This window comes from Solanum pennellii, chromosome 12 (genome assembly GCF_001406875.1).
Source record: "Solanum pennellii chromosome 12, SPENNV200".
NCBI lineage: Eukaryota > Viridiplantae > Streptophyta > Magnoliopsida > Solanales > Solanaceae > Solanum > Solanum pennellii.
Window position 1 is genome coordinate 17,941,467 of NC_028648.1, and position 18,842 is coordinate 17,960,308.

Below are 18,842 nucleotides of genomic sequence, written 5' to 3' on the forward strand. Positions count from 1 at the left end.
TTCTCTCTTTCTCATTTTATACAAATTCAAATTGTATATAATCGTTCTATACACTTATAATTATACAATTCGTTTTATACACTTCATTTTTATACAGTTTTCTACCCAAGTGTCTTTCTCTTTCATGTTTTATACACTTCGTTTTATACAATTTGCTTCAACTGTATATGTATAGCGAATTATACAATTTTATATTTGCTATGTAGCGCAATTATGTAAACTTTGATATAACATACAAATATAAATTTTTTATTTGTTATATGTTAAAGTTTCCACTTTTTTCTCTAACCATTTCCTCGGCCCTGTTCTCAACCGACCGAGCCCAATTGAAACTCCAAAAAGACCCACAACAATACAATACAATACTAACGTACGTACGCGTACAACCAAACACACTCCGTAGGCCCGTACTGTGTCTCCTCCTTCGCAAAGCAAATCAGACACGAATGAACCCAGGTGCGACCGGAACCCAGTGACTTTGCAGCTGCGTCGTCTTCTCCCTCTATCCCCTACCCTCTCCGTACCAGAAGATTCTCGAATCGGGACAGGTGGAGCGATTTCACAGCTTCTTCGTACTACTCAAGAGTCAAACGATCCTCCATTCAATTCTTTTCGAATTAGTACGATTCCAGAATTTTCAGGGTTCGCAGATTGATTTGGAGCACTATTTTTCTCATAATCTCAGGCCTATATAAACTAAAGAAAAGGCTTCTGGACCTGAATTTTTCGGATCCAGGAAGCTTAGCTGAACTTTTCATTCTCTAGTTGATTCGGAGTTTTCCTCTCAGCAAAGTGGAGTCGCTTTTTTTGCTAGCAGTAATATTTATGTCTTCAATCTCTTCTCTAAAAAAGATTAAATCAGTATCCAGGTCACTCGACTGTGCGGCAGGGGTTTTCACACAGGAAATGTTAGTTTTTATGGGGATATAACATGAACATCCCTAGTTTAAGTATTATGTTGATAAAATGTGGATAGTTAAGATGGGTTATTAACTCTTGTATGTGTGCGCCGAGTTTGTGGAGAAGTTAGGGTTCGGCAGTGATTATTGGTTCGTAGATTTTTTTTGAATTAATAATCCATATAAGCTGAAGATGGAGAATATGGTGTATGCGGAGGAGCTTGTGAAGGAGTTTCTAGTATTCAGAGGCTTTACAAACACTCTGCAGGCTTTTGTCAAAGAGTTGGGAACTGATATTGGCAAAGGATTTCAAGTTGATAAGATAATAGATTTAGTCTTCTCCATTTATATCCCCAAATTCCAAGCTGAAAACCTCATTCAACTCCTGCGCTTTTTCAGCAACTGCTTTTCTTCTCACGAGACGCATCTTATTTCTGTCATATCTGAGTTAGATATCTCTATTATACAGTATTATATTATTCATGCCATACAAGCTGGAAGAAAGGATAAAGTCATAGAGTTGTTTGACATACATGGCACTGAATTGCTGCAAAAAGACCAACATTGGGCATCCTGGTTTGGTTGGTACCATCTGTCTCTTCTTATTAATCTATTAAAATTAAATGATGAAATTTTCTTGACGTCTAATCATTTCATGCAGCAATTCCATATATTAAAGCTCCTCAATCCGAACCCAAGTTCCGGGTATACTTTTCTAAGGAGTGGTCCAATGCATTGCATCTATCTCTTAGAAATTTTCTCACCAAGATGTTTAATGGCACTCATATCCTTAACTATATTTTCTCTCATTTTATTAGTTCTTGTTATTGTTTAAATATTCTTACTTTCAATCATGCAAATTAATTTCAAGCAGTTGCTCTATAAGTGAGATTATTTATGCTTCTTTGGTGTTTAGAGGAGACCATCTTTTACATTTAGTTTCTGGCGCTTTACTTCTAGGCATATGGGAAACAAAGATGCTAAGACCTTTACAAATTTTGTTGAGGGAATCAGTTTATAGTAAAAGAAGATAAATGTCTATATGTCTCCTATGAAGATCAATTATATGTTTGAAGGTATGTAATGTTTTCTTGAAAAAATGTGCCAATAAGATTGTAGTAAAAGCAAATACCCATTGCTTTTCACCATATGATAATAAGTTAAATGTAAATAATGAGAAAAGAATGAGATATTTGAAATGAATTACTTGATTATTGCCTCAAGCATGTTGTGGTTCAAATATTGTTTACACCTAAAGAGGAACAAAATGTAATCCTAAAAGGGAGGAAAGTATTTCCTATTTGTAGTTACACAATTATAAGAATTCTTAACCTTTTCCTTTTTTAAAAAGAATGGGCTCTTCAAAATGTTTAATATTTTCTTAATTCTTAACACTCCCCCTCAAGTTGGGGCATACACATTTTATGCTCTTGACTCGCCTCAAATATACTCAATTCTGGAGCAGTGGATTGACTTTGTAAGTATATTTGCCAATTGGATCATTCAAGTTGATAATACCTGTAGTAATGCACCCCAGCTCTTGTCGGATGAAATGACAAATTTTTTCTATTTACTTCATTCTCTCATGAAACACTAAGCTTAAAACGTTTGTATTGCAACCTGATTGCCATAGATCAGTTGCATTAGTGCAAAATCCTTAAAAAAGTTGCTTTAGTCATATAAGGCCACATGTAGCCGACATCATTGCTTGATAATCTGCGTTTGCAATTGATCTAGCTATTGCGCGTGTTTTGCTTTTCCAAGATGTCGATTTTCTCTAATAAAAACATACTTTTCCTTTAGTAGATAATCTATCTTAAGAAGATCCTGCTTAGTTTGCATTGAAGTTTCCAATGTATTTGTTTTGCTCTTATTCTCATATAATAAGCCTTGTCCTAGTTAACTTTGCTATACCTAAGATTGTGAGTTGAAGCATTTCGTGACTGTCGCGAGGAGCTTGGAGAAATTGGCTAATAACACTGATAAAAATGAGATGTCTCGTCATGATTGTAATATAATTGAGCTTCTCAACTAATCTTTGATTATGATTAGGGTTCTATAAGGCTTCCGCTGGCTAGGATGGAACTTAACATTTGATTCCATAGGAGCATCAATAGGTTTGCAATTTAATGGGCTAGTGTTTTCCATTATGTTCTAATCATACCTCTTAAAATGAAAATCCTAGTGTTGAATAATGCCAATGCTTATTCATCTATTAAGATTTTTGGTTTGAGGATTTCGAAGTGACTAATTAGATACTATTTAGGTTGAGTGATGCCTTCATCATTGCCTTTATGAAAATGTCACGAGTGTAAACAATCAAGAGTATGCTACTCTGATTTTTCCATTATGGGGATGTTTATAGAATATAGAGTGGTCAACTTCTGTTTGAAGCATGCCAAACTCTTAATCATTAGTGCTAAACAACCACAAATGACTAATCCTTAAAGTTAAGTGGAATCCTTCGACGAACTTTTTTATAAATCTTTGGTAAAATGCTCGCCCATAACCCAACTTATAAAGTCATTACATAGTTAAGGATTGACGATTTACCCACTCAGTGACTTTGGCACTCAACTTTCTCACAAAAGGGCCCTTGGCAAAAAAAAAGGTTACTTTGTTGTGAATGCAATTTGAACTATTGATTTACATTATTGGAAATTACTATTAGGTTTACGATGAATCCATTGCTCAATCTAGTTGGTGTTATGAGGTCGTCTAGAGTAGACTTGAAGAGGAATAAGGGATGAGCTGTAATGGGAAGAGTTGGTGCATGAAGAATCATGGAGATGACATTTTGATTTAGCTAATTTGATTGACGATGACAAAGTTACCATTATTAAAAAAAATTGATTGACGATGATGTTACACATTGTATTGGAGTGAGGTGGATGAAATGGAGGCTTACATCCGGTGTCTATTGTGATAAGAATGTACCACCAAGACTTCAAGGTATGTTTTATAAAGTGGTTATACTACTATGTGGTATAGTGTTGGTTGGTCAAGAACTCAAACTTCCCAAAGATGATAGTTGAAGAAAATGAAAATGTTGAGATAGATGTGTGGGCATAATAGGAGAGATACTCGAGACAAGGTGAGAGTGGCTGCTATGGTTGACAACATGAAAGAAGCAAGGGTAAGATGGTTCAGGTATGTAAAGAGATGCATAAATGTCCTAGTAAAGAGATGTGAGAGGTTGATCATGGTGGGTTTGTGAAGAGGTAGAGGTAGATTGAAGAAGCCTTGAGAGAGGTGATTAAACAAGAAATGACATACGACAACTTACCGAGGACATGACCCTAGAAAATGGATATAGAGGTCGAGGATCAGGGTAGAAGGTCAGTAAAAGAGTTGAACATTGTCTAGTTTTTCTTATAAGTATTATTATTATTATTATTATTATTACTATTATTATTATTATTATTAAGAAGTCCGACATTGATAAAGGGATGAGAATTTGGTCTCCTTATACGTACTTGGACAAACCTCCCCTCATGAGCTAACTTTTGAGGTTGAGTTAGGCCCAGATGTCATATCTTAACATGGTATCAGAGCCAGGCCTATCCCAATTTGTTGTTCACCGTTATTGGGCCCCCATTTAGAAGTGTTCATGCTCCAGTTGAGTCTGGGCATGCGGGGAGTGTTAAGAAGTCCCACATCGGTGGCATGTAATTGATCTCCTTATATGGACTTGGACAAACCTCCCTCATGAGCTAACTTTTGGGGTCGAGTTAGGCCCTGGTGTCGGTCATATCTTAACAATTATTAATCTCCTGTCATCTTATTCTTTAGTTTTTCTTTATTTATTTTTTCCTTTGCCTTTTTATCATCTTATTTGTTGTTACTACTCTCTCTGATAAGATTTCAAATAAGGACATCTAGGTCAAGGTAGAGTGGCTTCAGTCGAGGACAAAATGTAGATACAAGACTGAAATGGTTTAGGCATGTTAAAAAAAGATGTCCAGATGTATTGTGGAGTTGTGAGACAATGCTTATGGATGGTTTTGTGAGAGGTAGAGATAGACCAAAGACAACTTGGGATAGGTTATTAGACAAGATATGATGCCGCTTCAGCTTACTAAGGACATGGCCTTATGTAAGAGGTTGTGGAGGACACGAATTGGGGTCGAGGGCTAGTACATAGTAGTGCGTTGTCTTGTTATCTGCCCATACTAGTAGTTGTAGTATTGCTCTTGTAATTTGTGGTCCTTTGATTTCTATTATTTTTTGTTGTCTTGTCCTTTGACTATCATATTATGTTGTGTAGTTAGTCCTGTTACCTTAGTTGCACGGACCCTTCACTTTTGATGCCGCATCCGTCTCAGATTCTTCAAATATACACTACTTTTGGCGAATCCGACACATACCTGTTGACATTTTTAATAGTCTGAGCAACATAGCCTGTTACTATCTCGGCTATTTCGTGAACTTTTTCTGCTTTGTTTTTTGGACTGCTTTGGACTTCTTTTTTGAGCCGAGGGTCTATTGGGAACAATCTCTCTACCCAAATAGAGGTAAGGTTTGCCTACCCTCTACCCTTCCCAAACCTCACTTTGTGGGATTATATTAGGTATATTGTTGTTGTTGCTACTTTCATCATGATTTTTTCACTATAGTTTTTGTGAGATATATAGGAAAACAATATTATTGAATTTTGTATCTACATAATTACATAGAGACCCTACTTATAAACACTACATTACAATCCTTTATTAAGTAGGATATTATTTACTATTCTTATTCCTATTCCTATTCCATTCCTATGCTTATTCCTATTCTATATAGGATTGTATATATCTATTCCAATTTTTGACATTACATTCCTATGCTTATTCCTATTCTATATAGGATTGTATATATCTATTCCAATTTTTGACACTCCCCCTTAAGCTGGTGCATACAAGTCACATGTACCTAGCTTTTTAAAAATGTAATTAATACAAAGACTGATGAGGAGCTTGTTGGTATATGTGCAGGTTGATCACTCGACTTCACAAAATTGACCGTCAATTTCAATGTTTTTTTTCGAAATACTAGATTTAATGTATAATGTTAGTGAATCTCAATGTGCTTGGCCTTCTTGTGAAATAAATACTAGATCATATGTAGTTCCTCCAAAAAAAAATAGATTTGATGTATAATGTCGATAAATACATTGTGATAAGTTCGTTGAGAAAACTGTTCCTGATTATAGAGTGACTTACACAACTGACGTATAAGTGCAGTAGACTCTCCCTAAGCAACAAAATCAGGTGCTTGCTCCATATAGACTTCTTCATTGAGATCACTATGGAGAAAAATGTTCTTAGCGTCCAATTGATTAGAATGTCACAGTCTATGAAATAAAGTTATATGGGTAGGGTCAGAATGATGACACAATCCATCAGAGAAAAAGAATTTTATAAGAAGGGTCGGATTAATGGCAAGACTCTTTTGAAAAGGAGAAATTATATGTGTAGGGTCAGAATGATGACACAACCCTATGCAAGTCAGATTGATGAGTCATCGGAAAGGTGAATTGAACTACCGAAATAAATATGAGGAGTCATCAAAAAGACACACAGTACCATGCAACTCAAATGTGAGAAAGCAGTTCAAAAAAGTCCACGGTTCTACAAAAATTAAATGTGAAAAGTAGTCTCCAGACATGCACGGCGCTATGCAAATCATATCAAAATAAAAGTAGTCACAGGAAAGATGACACTGTGCTACACAAATTAATTATGAAAATGTAGTCATCGGAAGGATGGACGGTGCTACACATAAGATATGAGAAACTAGTCATCGGAATGATGGCACAGTTCTACACAAATAATATATGAGAAAGCAGTCACTTGAATGATGCATAGTGCTATACAAATTAATTATGAAAAAAGTAGTCACTAGAAAGATAGCATGGTGCTACACAATTATATATGAAAATAATAGTTAATGGAAAGATTGCATGATGCTTCACAAATTACATATGAAAAAAGCAGTCACCGAAAAGATAACACAGTGCTATACATATTTTAGATATATGAAAGTAGTCACGAAAAGATACACGGTGACCCAACTATTGCTAATATAATCATTAGCCATATGAGTGACATATATGGGTAATGACCGCCCGTCGGCAATAGGAACTCTTTGACTCTCTGCCAAGATTGTAGAGGCTCTGATACAATGTGTGAAATATAGGAGCAAAATATAATCGTTAGCCATACGGGTGGCATATGTGGATGATGGCCGCTTGCCGGCAATAGAAACTCTTTGGTTCTCTACCAAGATCGTAGAGGCTTTGATACCATGTGAGAAATGTAGAAAAAAATATTATTGAGTTGTATCTACATTATTATTTATATAGAGACCCTATTTGTAAACACTACAATAGAATTCTTTATCAAGTAGGATACTATTTTCTATTCCTATTCCTATGACCATGCCTAATTCTAAATAGGATTGTTTATATCTATTCCAATTCTAACAGTATTCCTTTCTTATAACATCTTTGAAATGGTTTATTTGTCTTGAGGGCCTATCCGAACCAACCTCTCTACCTTCACAAGGTAGGGTTAAGGTTAGTGTACACACCACCCTCCGACGACACTTGTGGGATTACATTTGGTATATTGTTATTGTTTGTGAAAAGTGCGGAATGTCTCGAAAGATACTTATGTGTAACCCTTTGGGGTGGCATAGTGGTTTGGACCAAGACTTCCATGTTGGAGGTCACAAGTTCGAAATCCCTTGCCAGCCAAAGCAAGGGGTTTGCCTTCTGGGTCGAGCTCGTTGTACGAGGGTGAAGTTTCAATTTCGAGAGACAACTTAATGACTGGGAGCTAGCTAGACTAACTGAAATTTTGAAAGCTCTTGATCATTTCAAGGGGACAACAGATGAGGAAGAAATACAGGAAGCACAGTCTAGGCCAGTTTACAGTGTATTCAACATATACTAGACTTAATCATCCTGATCAGCAAGCTCATTGCGGAGTTGGAAATAAGTACGGAAAGTGAAACATCAATCTAAAGTGACCTATTATGTGTAGTTAGTTGTCAGAAATGCTTGCCTAACATAAGAAATATAAAGGGAAGGGGGATGCAATTGTGTTGAAGGTGCTATCCATGTTGAAAGGAGGCAGAAAGCTATTGTCATTTGTCACTTATTTATACATTGTGTGGTTTCTAGAGTCCTCTGGAACCCTTTTTTGAGTATGAAAGGCCTGTCATGGATCATGCATAGGACTAGAGGGGAACTGCCTTCTTGTTGGAATTTTTCTGGTGGACTAATTGGACAAAATAAATGGTAGAAGATTATTCCAAGTGGACCATATGAAAGGAAAGAAACATTAGTTGTTCTGTAGGAACATCAACTCCTTACAAAAGATTAGTATGAACTGTCTTTTTTGTTTCGATTTTGGTGCAAGGAAGATTTTGACCAGGATATTGATTCACTGGTAGATATCATAGCATCCTTGTAGTAGGTGGTAGAAAATATCATGCTATTGTTGTTTTTTTGTCTATGGCTTTAGCAGTCTTTGTGCTACACTTGTATACTGCTGTTTCCGTTCTAAAAAAACTGTATATGCACAAAATGAAGTGTAAGATACCTTGTGAAGACAGAATGATATAGGTGAAGAATGTTTTTATCATGCATTTTGTCACTGTATACTTTCTTGATAGAAACATCAAAGGGAGTATGAATTTCAAAAAGACTTGAATGATAAAAAATAACTACGGGCACCCCGGTGCACTAAACTCCTGCTATGCGCATAGTTCGGGGAAGGGATGGACCACAGGGTCTATTGTACACTGTATTACCCTGCATTTCTACAAGAGACTGTTTCCGCAGCTCAAACCCGTGACTCTTTGCCACATAACAAGAACTCTACCTTTTACAAGGTACCCCCCTCCTAAGATAGAAGATAACTAAGTTCTATTTTTTCAGAAGAAATAACTAAGTGCACCGAGAACCATTATCAACAATGATGACGAAAAAATGTAAGCCTAAAGTAGAGCTGACATGATTTTGACCACATATATCTGAATGGACAAATTCAAATGGAGATGGAGCTCCATTGCTAGTTCTTTCCGAAAGAGGAATGATCGTGTTCCCATATTTAACAATGTCCTAATTCTTAATACTAAAAAATTTGTTTGAGAGGTATTTATTGTTAAGTCAGGAATTGTGTAACTCCTTGTTTGGTCTATTTGGACTTGGTTGTTTATGGAATTAGTTTCACTCGTCCTGATGCATGTCCTTGATTATAGATGGTATTATGTGCTTGCAGATGATTTCTTTTTAGTTGTCACCCATTAGTTTTCTTTACCAGTGTGCCTCCATTGAGTTTCTCCTTAACTATATCACGTATCCCTGCATTAATGAAGATTAGTTCTGAAAGGAATATGGTGAGTCGCCTCAAAGGAGACATCAAGCAACTTAATTTCAAACTTGCGCAACTTCAAGTGTCTTTGGAGGAGAAAGAGACTCAGCTGCATCAGTTAAGGAGGTGACAGCTGTTACAATTTGTTCTTCCTGAAAATTTTGAAGTCTACTAATTGCATTATTTGATCTCAGTAGTTCTTTGTTAGCAACGGAAGTCATTGTTGGGACTGACAGCACATCAAATCCTCTTCCTGGTTCTGGGGAACCCACAGTTTTCGTACCAGCGTCATCTCATGTTAATTGTGTCTCTGCAAGTGCACAAGCTGGTGAAAGAGAACCTAAACACAGTGAGGATATCAGGCCTGATGATACTCAAGTTTCAACTTCTAAAATTAGTAATCACAGTGGTCAGAGTGAGAGAAGTGATGCCTTCTTCTTCTTCTTCTTCTTTTGATTCTGATCATGATTCTGATTCTGAGATGAGCTATTCTGTGATGTTTCAACAGACACTGAAAATGATGCACAGCGAGAAGAAGAATTCCCTGAAGTGAGAGTGGACTTCCAGGTAGACTCTTAATTAGCCTGAGTTTTCAGTTTTTCTTTCCCTAATTACTTCAGCATCTCCTGTCTTAATTTTCTGTTCATGCTCACCATAAAGTCATAGACATAAAATCTATAATTGTTCTTTCGTTCGGGAACTGAGGTGGGGTTTATTGATTGTTCTGCAATAATATTTTGCAGGAGACATTCTTAGGCCACACAAGTCCAATAAGTCGTTGCCGTTTTTCTGCTACTGGGGACAATGTTGCTAGTGCTTCTGTGGATGGAACAGTCAGGTATATTCTCCTGGCTGACATGCATTCTCGTACAAATGTTTCTGAAAAATTGCTTTTTTTTCTAATCTTAAAAAAAAGGTTACTGAAACATGACGAAATTTTGTGTAGTAACATATCCACAGAGTTAAAGAAAGTTGGAGTTTGAAGTATCGTGTCATTTTGATTTAATTTTGTAATAATGCATTTCTGGAAAATAATAAATAATACATCCTTTGGCGGCATCTCTCTTTCATTCTTTCACAAAAGGGTACAATCAAAAGAGGGGGATTAAACATCCTTACCTCACAATTCATGCAAAGTCTATACAAAAATTTACTATACAATTTCATCCTCCATGTATACAATAATACACCATGAAGCAACAGAAGAGAAGAGACTTCCATTCTCAAAAAAATAGTTCTTCCTTGTTTACTCCTTATTGCAGCCATCTGGATGAAGTCCAAACTCTATGGCTCTTTGCCTTGTTCTGGTAAATCCCAAGGAGAAGTTATTGATCTGGAAAATGGTGGATTCCGCAATTACATTGCTCGGCTGAGCTTTTCTAATGGTATCCTGCATCTGCCATGCTGTATTACTCTTTCCTGCAGCATATCTATGACTATAATAGAATCACATTCTAGTATGATGCCAGTAAAACCATTCTCTATATACCAGTTCAAGCCAAAAAGAACTGCTTTTACATCAGTTATGTTGCTACTGCCTCTTCCCAAACACAATAAAATGCTATGTTCATGAATCGTTGTCCCTAGATATCCTCCTGCACCAGATATTCCTTCCATGTTCCTGTTATCATCTGTCTTGATTTTAAACCAAGTATCAGGGGGCCTTTGTCCATTTCACAATTGCACATTCAGTTATAGGATCAAGTCCAATAATTTCTTCATAAATTCTGTTCCGACTAGAATCCAATGTACTGCTGCTCCTTGTCATATTTTTGTAAGGAATTAAAAAGTTGATGAGTGATATAGGATATTTAAATTGATGGAACATAGGGAGAAGGAGGATTACCTTTGGTAGGTAAGGTAAATATTACCAAACCTTCATTCTAAAAAGAAGAAGAAAAAAGAATGTGTTACCAAACAACTATGGATGTTTTCACATGAAGACCAAGTCATGTGAAAAATGATGATTTAGGAAAATATAGGGGTAGTTGATAAAGTGATCCTGTGAGGGTATCACCACCTCATATGAAACTAGTGTGTGGTAAGGAATTGTGAAGGATTAAAGAGAAGTTCTTTAACTTCATTACTTTTGCATTCGTTAATAGTAGATGTCTTATTTTGGTTGGATGTTTTGTGTGGTGGTACAACTCCTAAAATTCTATAACACTATAAAGCTGAATAAGATGTCAAGGAAGGAGATGAAGTATTGTGTGACTTCTCTTTCAGAAACTGGTTAAAAGTCCCACTACATATTGAGGGGATTAATTGAACTGTTTCCCATCAAAGATCTACTGATGTAAACAGTATGGGGAGGTTGATAGATTGCTAAGGGAAACTATGGGGAGGCTAAGACTTTAAATTGTTTCATCTTCTTTCGTTTCATGACTTCTTTGTTATACAAGACCTTAGTACAGGAAGGATAATTGGGAAAGGGCATGAGTCAGATGGACATTATTATCTTAGTTTTCACAAGTCCACTACAGTTTGTGCAATCTTCGACTCTCCAGGATTAATCTACAGACGATTGGGACACCCTAGTTTATCCAAACTTCACATGATGGTACCTAGCTTATCCAAATTATCTTAGTTAGATTGCGAGTCATGTCAATTGGGGAAGCACACACGAGTCCTAATAATCATGCATAGTCTCTTTTTCATTTAGTTCATTTTGATACTTGGGGTCCTAGTACAATTAGTTCAACATTGAGTTTTAAGTAATTTATTACTTTCATTAATGATTACTCAAGGTGTTGCACTTGGAATTATACCCTGCAATATAAGAAATTCCATTTTCCTATATCTATTGAAAAGTCCGGTCAGAGCAGCAAGAGAATTTCTCCCCTAGAGAGTGAATTTCAGAAACGTCTAAAAATAACAAAGTTGAAAAATGTGCCTGAGAGCATTTTTAAACTCTTTGCTGAATACTTGCTAAATAAAGTGCCAATTCCTTCTCCATGTTAATTGACTGGGATTTTCCTAGAATAATGCAAGGTTATGATCAGTGTTATCAAAGGCGAAAAGCGCAAAAAAGCTCTAAGGTCCGTGAGGGCTTTTAACGCAAACAAAGCGTGGGCTTTAATGAAAAAAGGCGCAAAGGGGAAAAGAAAATATATACACACACACACACACACATATATATGGTCCAAGACTAATAATTATTAACATGAATGACAAATAAATTGGGAAAAAAATTTATGATAAAGTGAATTATCAATTATTTAGTGTCACTTCTTCATACGAGGCTTATTGGCAAGGAAACATCTTCCTTAGAACCTTGATGATGACACTGAAACGCACATAAAGCGAGGCGAAGCGTTCCACACGTTTTGAACCTCGCTTCAGGGCTTAAGCGCGCCTTTGATAACACTTATGATTAGCCGTGGGATGAAAAAGCTGGAGGCTACAATAAAGAACTATGCAAGTATACTTGTCATTGTACTTTTTGGCTAATTTAGAGAGAGATTAATAGAATTTTCAAGGTTGAACAAAATTCTATGAGGAAATTTAAGAGCTCCATTGTTTTTCATTTGATTTTTTCTCTGGGATCAGTCTTCATTCTGTCATTCTTTGGAGTAGAAGGAAATAGTATAGAAATAGATGATTAGATTTTGCGGGGTTTGATGTATATCCACACTCTGTGGAGTGACACCATCTTGGTGTAATGTCATTGGAACTTTTTGACTTGCCAAAAAATCATGCGATCCTGATCTTGTATTGATATTAATGTATTCTGATGAAGGATATGGACATATGACTCATCAGCACCAACATCAAGAAATGCAACCATCTATTGTGGGGCAGAGATCATGTCACTTGAGTGGGAGTGCAAATCTGACCGACTGGTATAGACACTATCGATATAGTAGACATACATTATTAGGTTCCATGGTTCTTGTTTCTTTTTCATGTTAATTGGTATATTTGCTAGCTTCATTACTGGATTAGTTCTAAAGCTTCTGGAACTAATTTTCATCTTGAGAAAAGCTTCTCATAGGCACAGCTGATGGAGGAATCAAAGCATGGAATGTCGATGCTAAACGTGTTGTTTGTGATCTTAGTTGCACAGAAGCATTCCCAAGGTTCCTCACACTCATGGGATCTACTCTCTTCTTTCTGAAAAAATGAAATACTTGGACACCGTCTTACTTGTTCTTTTATCCTTCTCATTTCATGTTTTCCTGGATACAGCGTGTTGGATTTAAAATGCAGCCCTGTGGAGCCAATTTTCGTATCTGCTGCTGCTTCGAGATGGTAACTTGTACTTCTAGCTTTCTCTTGTACTTTCTCCATGTACTTTTTGATCTAAAACTCTATCTATTATCTTGATGTCCTGATATGTATAAGTTATAACTTAAGAATGTATAACTTTGATGTCCTGCTATGTAGAAGTTGTAGCTTAGCATTTTTTGTTACAATTCCTCTGCTTTAAGCAATTTTAGAGAAATAGTTGTGAACCGAAAATTCTTATATTAATAACTAGTATGTGCAGGCTACAGTTCTCGGTATCTAGTTTTCTTTGTTTAGGTCCATCTAATTTCAATACTAATAAATAGTTCATCTTTAAGAAGTGTTGGGGTTCTTGAAATCTCACACTTATCCCTACATGGGTATACATATCCCTAACAAGATTAAAAGTATTTCTTGGGCATGCAATCATGGCTTCAATGTCCATTTTATAGGAGCCAATCATGAATTGTTGTTGTAGAAGCAGAGGAGAAAGAGAATCTCAATGCACAAGAATCATATAGATTGACCAGATTCGAAGGTTTGTCTCACGTCCTGAGCCTAGATTCTCAGTGTGGCTAGCACCTGATGGCATTGCTGGCCTAGGTTCTCAACTACATATCTAGGGATGCCACTGGGTAACAACCACAAAGAACTAAAAATATGGGATGTAATTGTGGAGAAGACTGAGAAAAAGTTAGTCACCTGGAAGACACAATACCCATCTTTGGGAGGAAGAATAACAATGATCAATTCTGTCTTAGATGCTCTCCCTACTTATGTATGTCTCTCTTTCCCTTACCTGCTAAAGCGGAAGATAAATTAGATAAACTAAGGAGAGATTTTCTTTGGTTGGGGAACAAGGAAAGGAAGGGCACTCACTTGGTCAAATGACAAATTGCTCAACTAAGCAAGAAATTGGAGGTCTTGGCATTAAGAATCTAGGTCTGCAAAATAGGAGTTTACTGTCAAAATGGCTATGGAGGTTTGGTAAAGAGGGGAAGGCTCTGTGGAAGGATGTTATCGTTTGCAAGTATGGACAAACTGATTCATTGACCTCCAACATCGTGATCAGGGATCAAAGGTGAAACCCAGGGATCATGTGTAAGCTTAATATTGTGAATGCTTATGATCATGTGAATTGGAAGTTTCTTCTCAATATTTTGAAACAAATGGGGTTTGGAGAAAAATGGTTGAAGTGGATAGAATTTTGTATTAAAACTGCTAGGTTCTCTGTTTTGGTGAATGGAGAACCTATTGGTTTTTTTTCCTCAGAAAGAGGACTAAGACAAGGTGATCCTTTTTCCCCTTACCTTTTCATTGCCATCTTCTCTATGCAGATGATACTATGATCTTTTGTGAGGCCAAGGAAGAGCAGGTATGTTTCATCAGGATAATCCTAATAGTTCTTGAGGCAGTGTCAGGGCTTTCTGTGAATTGGAGGAAGAGTAGTATGTTCCAAGTTAAAGATGTATCTAATATTCAGTGCCTGGCAAATATTTTGAGGTGCAAAGTAGAGAAATTGCCGACTACATACCTGGGGATGCCACTGGGTAACACCCACAAAGAGTTAGAGATATGGGATGGAGTAGTGGAGAAGACAAAAAAAAAATTAGCCACCTGAAAGACACAATGTCCTTCCTTCGGAGGAAGAATTACATTGATCAATGCAGTCCTGGATGCCCTATCAACTTATGTTATGTCCCTTTTCCCCCTACCTGCGAAAGTGGAGGAGAGATTGGATAAATTGATGAGGAAGTTCCTCTGGTTGGGTAACAAGGAAGGAAAAGGTATTCACCTGGTCAAATGGCAAACTGTACAACTTAGTAAGAAAGCTGGTGGGCTGGGTGTTAAGAACTTGGGGCTGTAAAACATGTCTTTTATCAAAATGGTTGTGGAGGTTTGGTAAAGAGGATCATCCTCTTTGGAAGGATGTTATTTTCAGCAAATACGGACAGACTGAGCAATGGACAACCAACACTGTGACTAACACTTATGGTGTCTCAGTTTGGAGAACTATCAGAAATTTATGGCCTAAATTGTCCGGGAGCATAGGTTATCTATTCTGGAAAGACAAATGGATCGGCCAGAACTCCCTCATGGAGGATTTTCCATATTTATTTTCTTTCTGTGAGACTGTGACAATCCTGAAGCATCCATTGCGGAGACCTGAACTAACCAAGGATGGAATATCATCTTTAGGAGGCTTCTAAATGACTGGGAGATTGAGAGTGTGGCCAGCCTACTACAAAGGTTGTATGATTTCTCTGGTTTAAATACCAGCCCTGATACCAGTGTTGTGAAAAGCGCGCAGAAAAGCGCGGTGACCCTTATGCGCTTTTTTATCTTGAGGCGAGGCGATCTGAAAAAATCTCTCGCTTCAGATGAAGAAGCGAGAAGCGACCCTAAGGCAAAAGCGCGCTTTTTATAAAAAAAGCGACCATTAGGTTTTTTTTTAAAAAACTAGGTTTTTTTTTTAAAAAAATAATCTGAAATATAACCTTCTCTCTCCTCACGACTCTTCTTTCACGACTCTTTCCCTTCTTTCTCTCCTCGCGACTCTTCTTTCACAATATTTCTTTCCCTTCTTTCTCTCCTGACGATCTCGACTGAGGCTCCTCTCTCTTCAACCTCGACCGCGACTGTAGGTAACTTTTTGTTCATCTCTTTTTTAGCTAATGTTTATTAGTTCATCTCTATGAGTTTCTTTTCTCCTGAAATATACAATCTTCGCCTGTGCTTCATCTCTTCATCTCTCTGAGTTTCGACTACTCTAGTTTTTTCTTCTTCTTCTCTTCTTTTCTTCATCTTTGCTGCCTGGTCTGTTTCTAATTACTGACTGCTGCCTCCTCTGTTTTTTTTTTCAATTCTTTTGCTTTTTTTTTTTAAATTTTGTGATCAGTCTAGCAGCCTTGTTGAAGAATAGGAGTTTGAATCTTTGTGATTTAATTATGTTTTTGATTTTTTGTTTTATATGTTATGACTTATGTGTATTTTTGCCTATGTAATTTCTTTCAATCTAAAACTATATTACCTCTAATTAGTTATTTAATATTTTTTTATTTTTATACTAAATGTCGCTTTTTTTTAAAAAAGCGCGCGCTTCGCTTCACGCTTCTCGCTTCTGTGAAGCAAGCCCTCGTCGCTTTTTTCCGCTTCTCGCTTCCCAAAACACTGCCTGATACAATCAGATGGAGACACGATAGGGATGGAGAATTTTCAGTTGGAAGATTGTACAGAAGAAATCTGATCTCACAACCTGGGAACATCCCTGGACCTTGGAAACAAATATGGAAATCTAATATCCCTACCAAGTTTAAGGGTTTCACATGGAAGGTATGTAGAAGAGCATATCTCACTCAGGAGGAACTGAAAAAGAGAGGTTTTGAGATTGTCTGAAGATGCTTCTTTTGCAAGGAAAAGGAGGAAATAAATAGCCATTTGTTCCTCCATTGTAGAGTGACTTCTCAGGTGTGGTATATGTTTCTTAATCTCATCCAAAAACCATGGGTGATGCCTGAGCATACGACAGATCTTCTAACCTGCTGGATGAGAAGAGATGGGAGTAAAAAACAGAAAAAATGGTGGAGCCTAGTTCCTTCTTGCATATGGTGGTCAGTCTGGAAGGAAAGAAACAATAGATGTTTTGAGAATATTACTAATCCAATGCAGAAAGTAAAAGAAAAATGCATTTAATACTTTATATCTTTGGTGTAAAGAAGAGGGTATAGATGAGGTAGAACAACTAGTAGACTTCTTAGGCTATCTGTAATTACGATTACTTGCACTGTAATTTTTTTGATGGTTGACAACATACCCACATTGCTGAGGAATATAACTTTACCTTGCTAAAAAAAAAAACATTGTGACCATCACCTATTGGGTCTCAGTTTTGATGTCTATCAGAAATTTATGGCCAAAACTAGCTGGTAACATATGCCACAAGGGGGGTGAGGGGACTAGGATCCTTTTTTTGGAAAGACAAGTTGGATAGGACAGAACTCCCTCATGGAGGACTTTGCAGATTTGTACTCGTTTTGTAACAACCTTGAGATGTAGTCTCAACAAGGGTGGAATATAACCTTTAGGAGGCTCTTAAATAACTGGGAAGTGGTAGAGTGGTCGAGTTACTGCAAAGGTTGGAAGATTTTCCGGGACTCAACACTAATCCTGATGCAATCATATGGAAACGTGATAGCGATGAGGAATTTTCTGTTGGAAGAATGTACTAAAGAGACCTGGCAATGCATCCGGTGGCATTTTTGGACCTTGGAAACAAATCTGGAAGTCCAGCACTCCAACCAAGATAGTGTTTCACATGGTCGGTGTGCAGAAAAGCATGCCTGACTCGGGAGAGATTGAAAAAATAGTATTTCAGATTGTTAGGTACTTCTTCTGCCATGAAAAGAAAGAAACAAACCATTAGTTCCTTCACTGAAGAGTGACGGCCCAGATATGGTATATGTTTCAAAGCCTTATCCAAGATCCTTGGGTGGTTCCTTAGCATAATTGCAGACCTACTAAGCTGTTGGATGAGAAGAGGGTGAAGTAAAACACAGGAAGGATGGTGGAATCTAGTTCCATCTTGAATATGATGGTCTATTTGGAAGGAAAGTAACAATACATGTTTTAAGAATCTTACTAACCCAATGCAGAAAGTAAAAGAAAGCTGCATTAATACTCTATATTTTTGGTGTAAGAAGCGGGTATATATGAAGTAGATCAGTTAGTAGATTTCCTAGGCTCTTTGTAATCATGACTACTTTGCCTTGGAATTTTTCGTTTGGTTGCCAGCAGACCCTCATTGCTGATGAACACAACTTTACCGTTCTCAAAAAAGAACTCTTGAAAATCCAACCTTCCTATCCACAACAGGCTTTTTTTGTAAGACTAATGTATCAAATCCATAAAGGGAACATTGGAGAGTCAAGCGGAACTCGAAAGTCATTTTCCACCCTATGCAAAAATTATATCAAAGAGCAACATAAAACATTAAGACGAATACTTAGAAACTGGTTGTATCTCCTGTAGATGAAGTTGGAGTATTTATAGTTTTATCAATGGGAACTCTTCAAATTCTTTAGCTTGAAACTAAAAAAGAGAAGCGGTTTAGAAATGCTTGGACTTCCACCTAGTAACTCACTGCAAGTTATTTCATTCATCTTGAATTTATTTTTATCTTCCATTACGTCTTTAAAGCACGTTTGAATACTTCAAAATTGATTATCTAATTAGTTATTGAGATATATTTTTACATTTGTACATAAAAAAGGAGTAGAAATAGTATTTAGTGAAGGGTAAAATGGTAATCCAATTTTGAGCTTAGGAGCTTCCCACTTATATATATATATATATA

At 36.8% G+C, this 18,842-nt stretch overlaps 1 protein-coding gene across 9 annotated transcripts in view; it reads left to right on the forward strand.

Moving 5' to 3' along the window:
• The first annotated feature begins 307 nt into the window (after positions 1 to 307).
• Positions 308 to 18,842, forward strand: part of LOC107007268 (WD repeat-containing protein 91 homolog) — a 28,934-nt gene continuing 10,399 nt past the window's right edge. Inside the window, exons 1-9 of one of the 9 annotated variants that reach the window (XM_027913400.1) lie at positions 308 to 1,480; positions 1,561 to 1,683; positions 9,247 to 9,388; positions 9,457 to 9,686; positions 9,771 to 9,829; positions 10,006 to 10,100; positions 13,002 to 13,104; positions 13,247 to 13,341; positions 13,451 to 13,513. In XM_027913400.1, coding sequence (XP_027769201.1) covers positions 1,093 to 1,480; positions 1,561 to 1,683; positions 9,247 to 9,388; positions 9,457 to 9,686; positions 9,771 to 9,829; positions 10,006 to 10,100; positions 13,002 to 13,104; positions 13,247 to 13,341; positions 13,451 to 13,513 — 1,298 coding nt within the window. In that variant the 5' untranslated portion in view covers positions 308 to 1,092. The remainder of the gene's footprint in view (positions 1,481 to 1,560; positions 1,684 to 9,246; positions 9,389 to 9,456; positions 9,687 to 9,770; positions 9,830 to 10,005; positions 10,101 to 13,001; positions 13,105 to 13,246; positions 13,342 to 13,450; positions 13,514 to 18,842) is intronic. The other 8 variants (XR_003575479.1, XM_015205819.2, XM_015205821.2 and 5 more) reach the window with 8 other exon arrangements.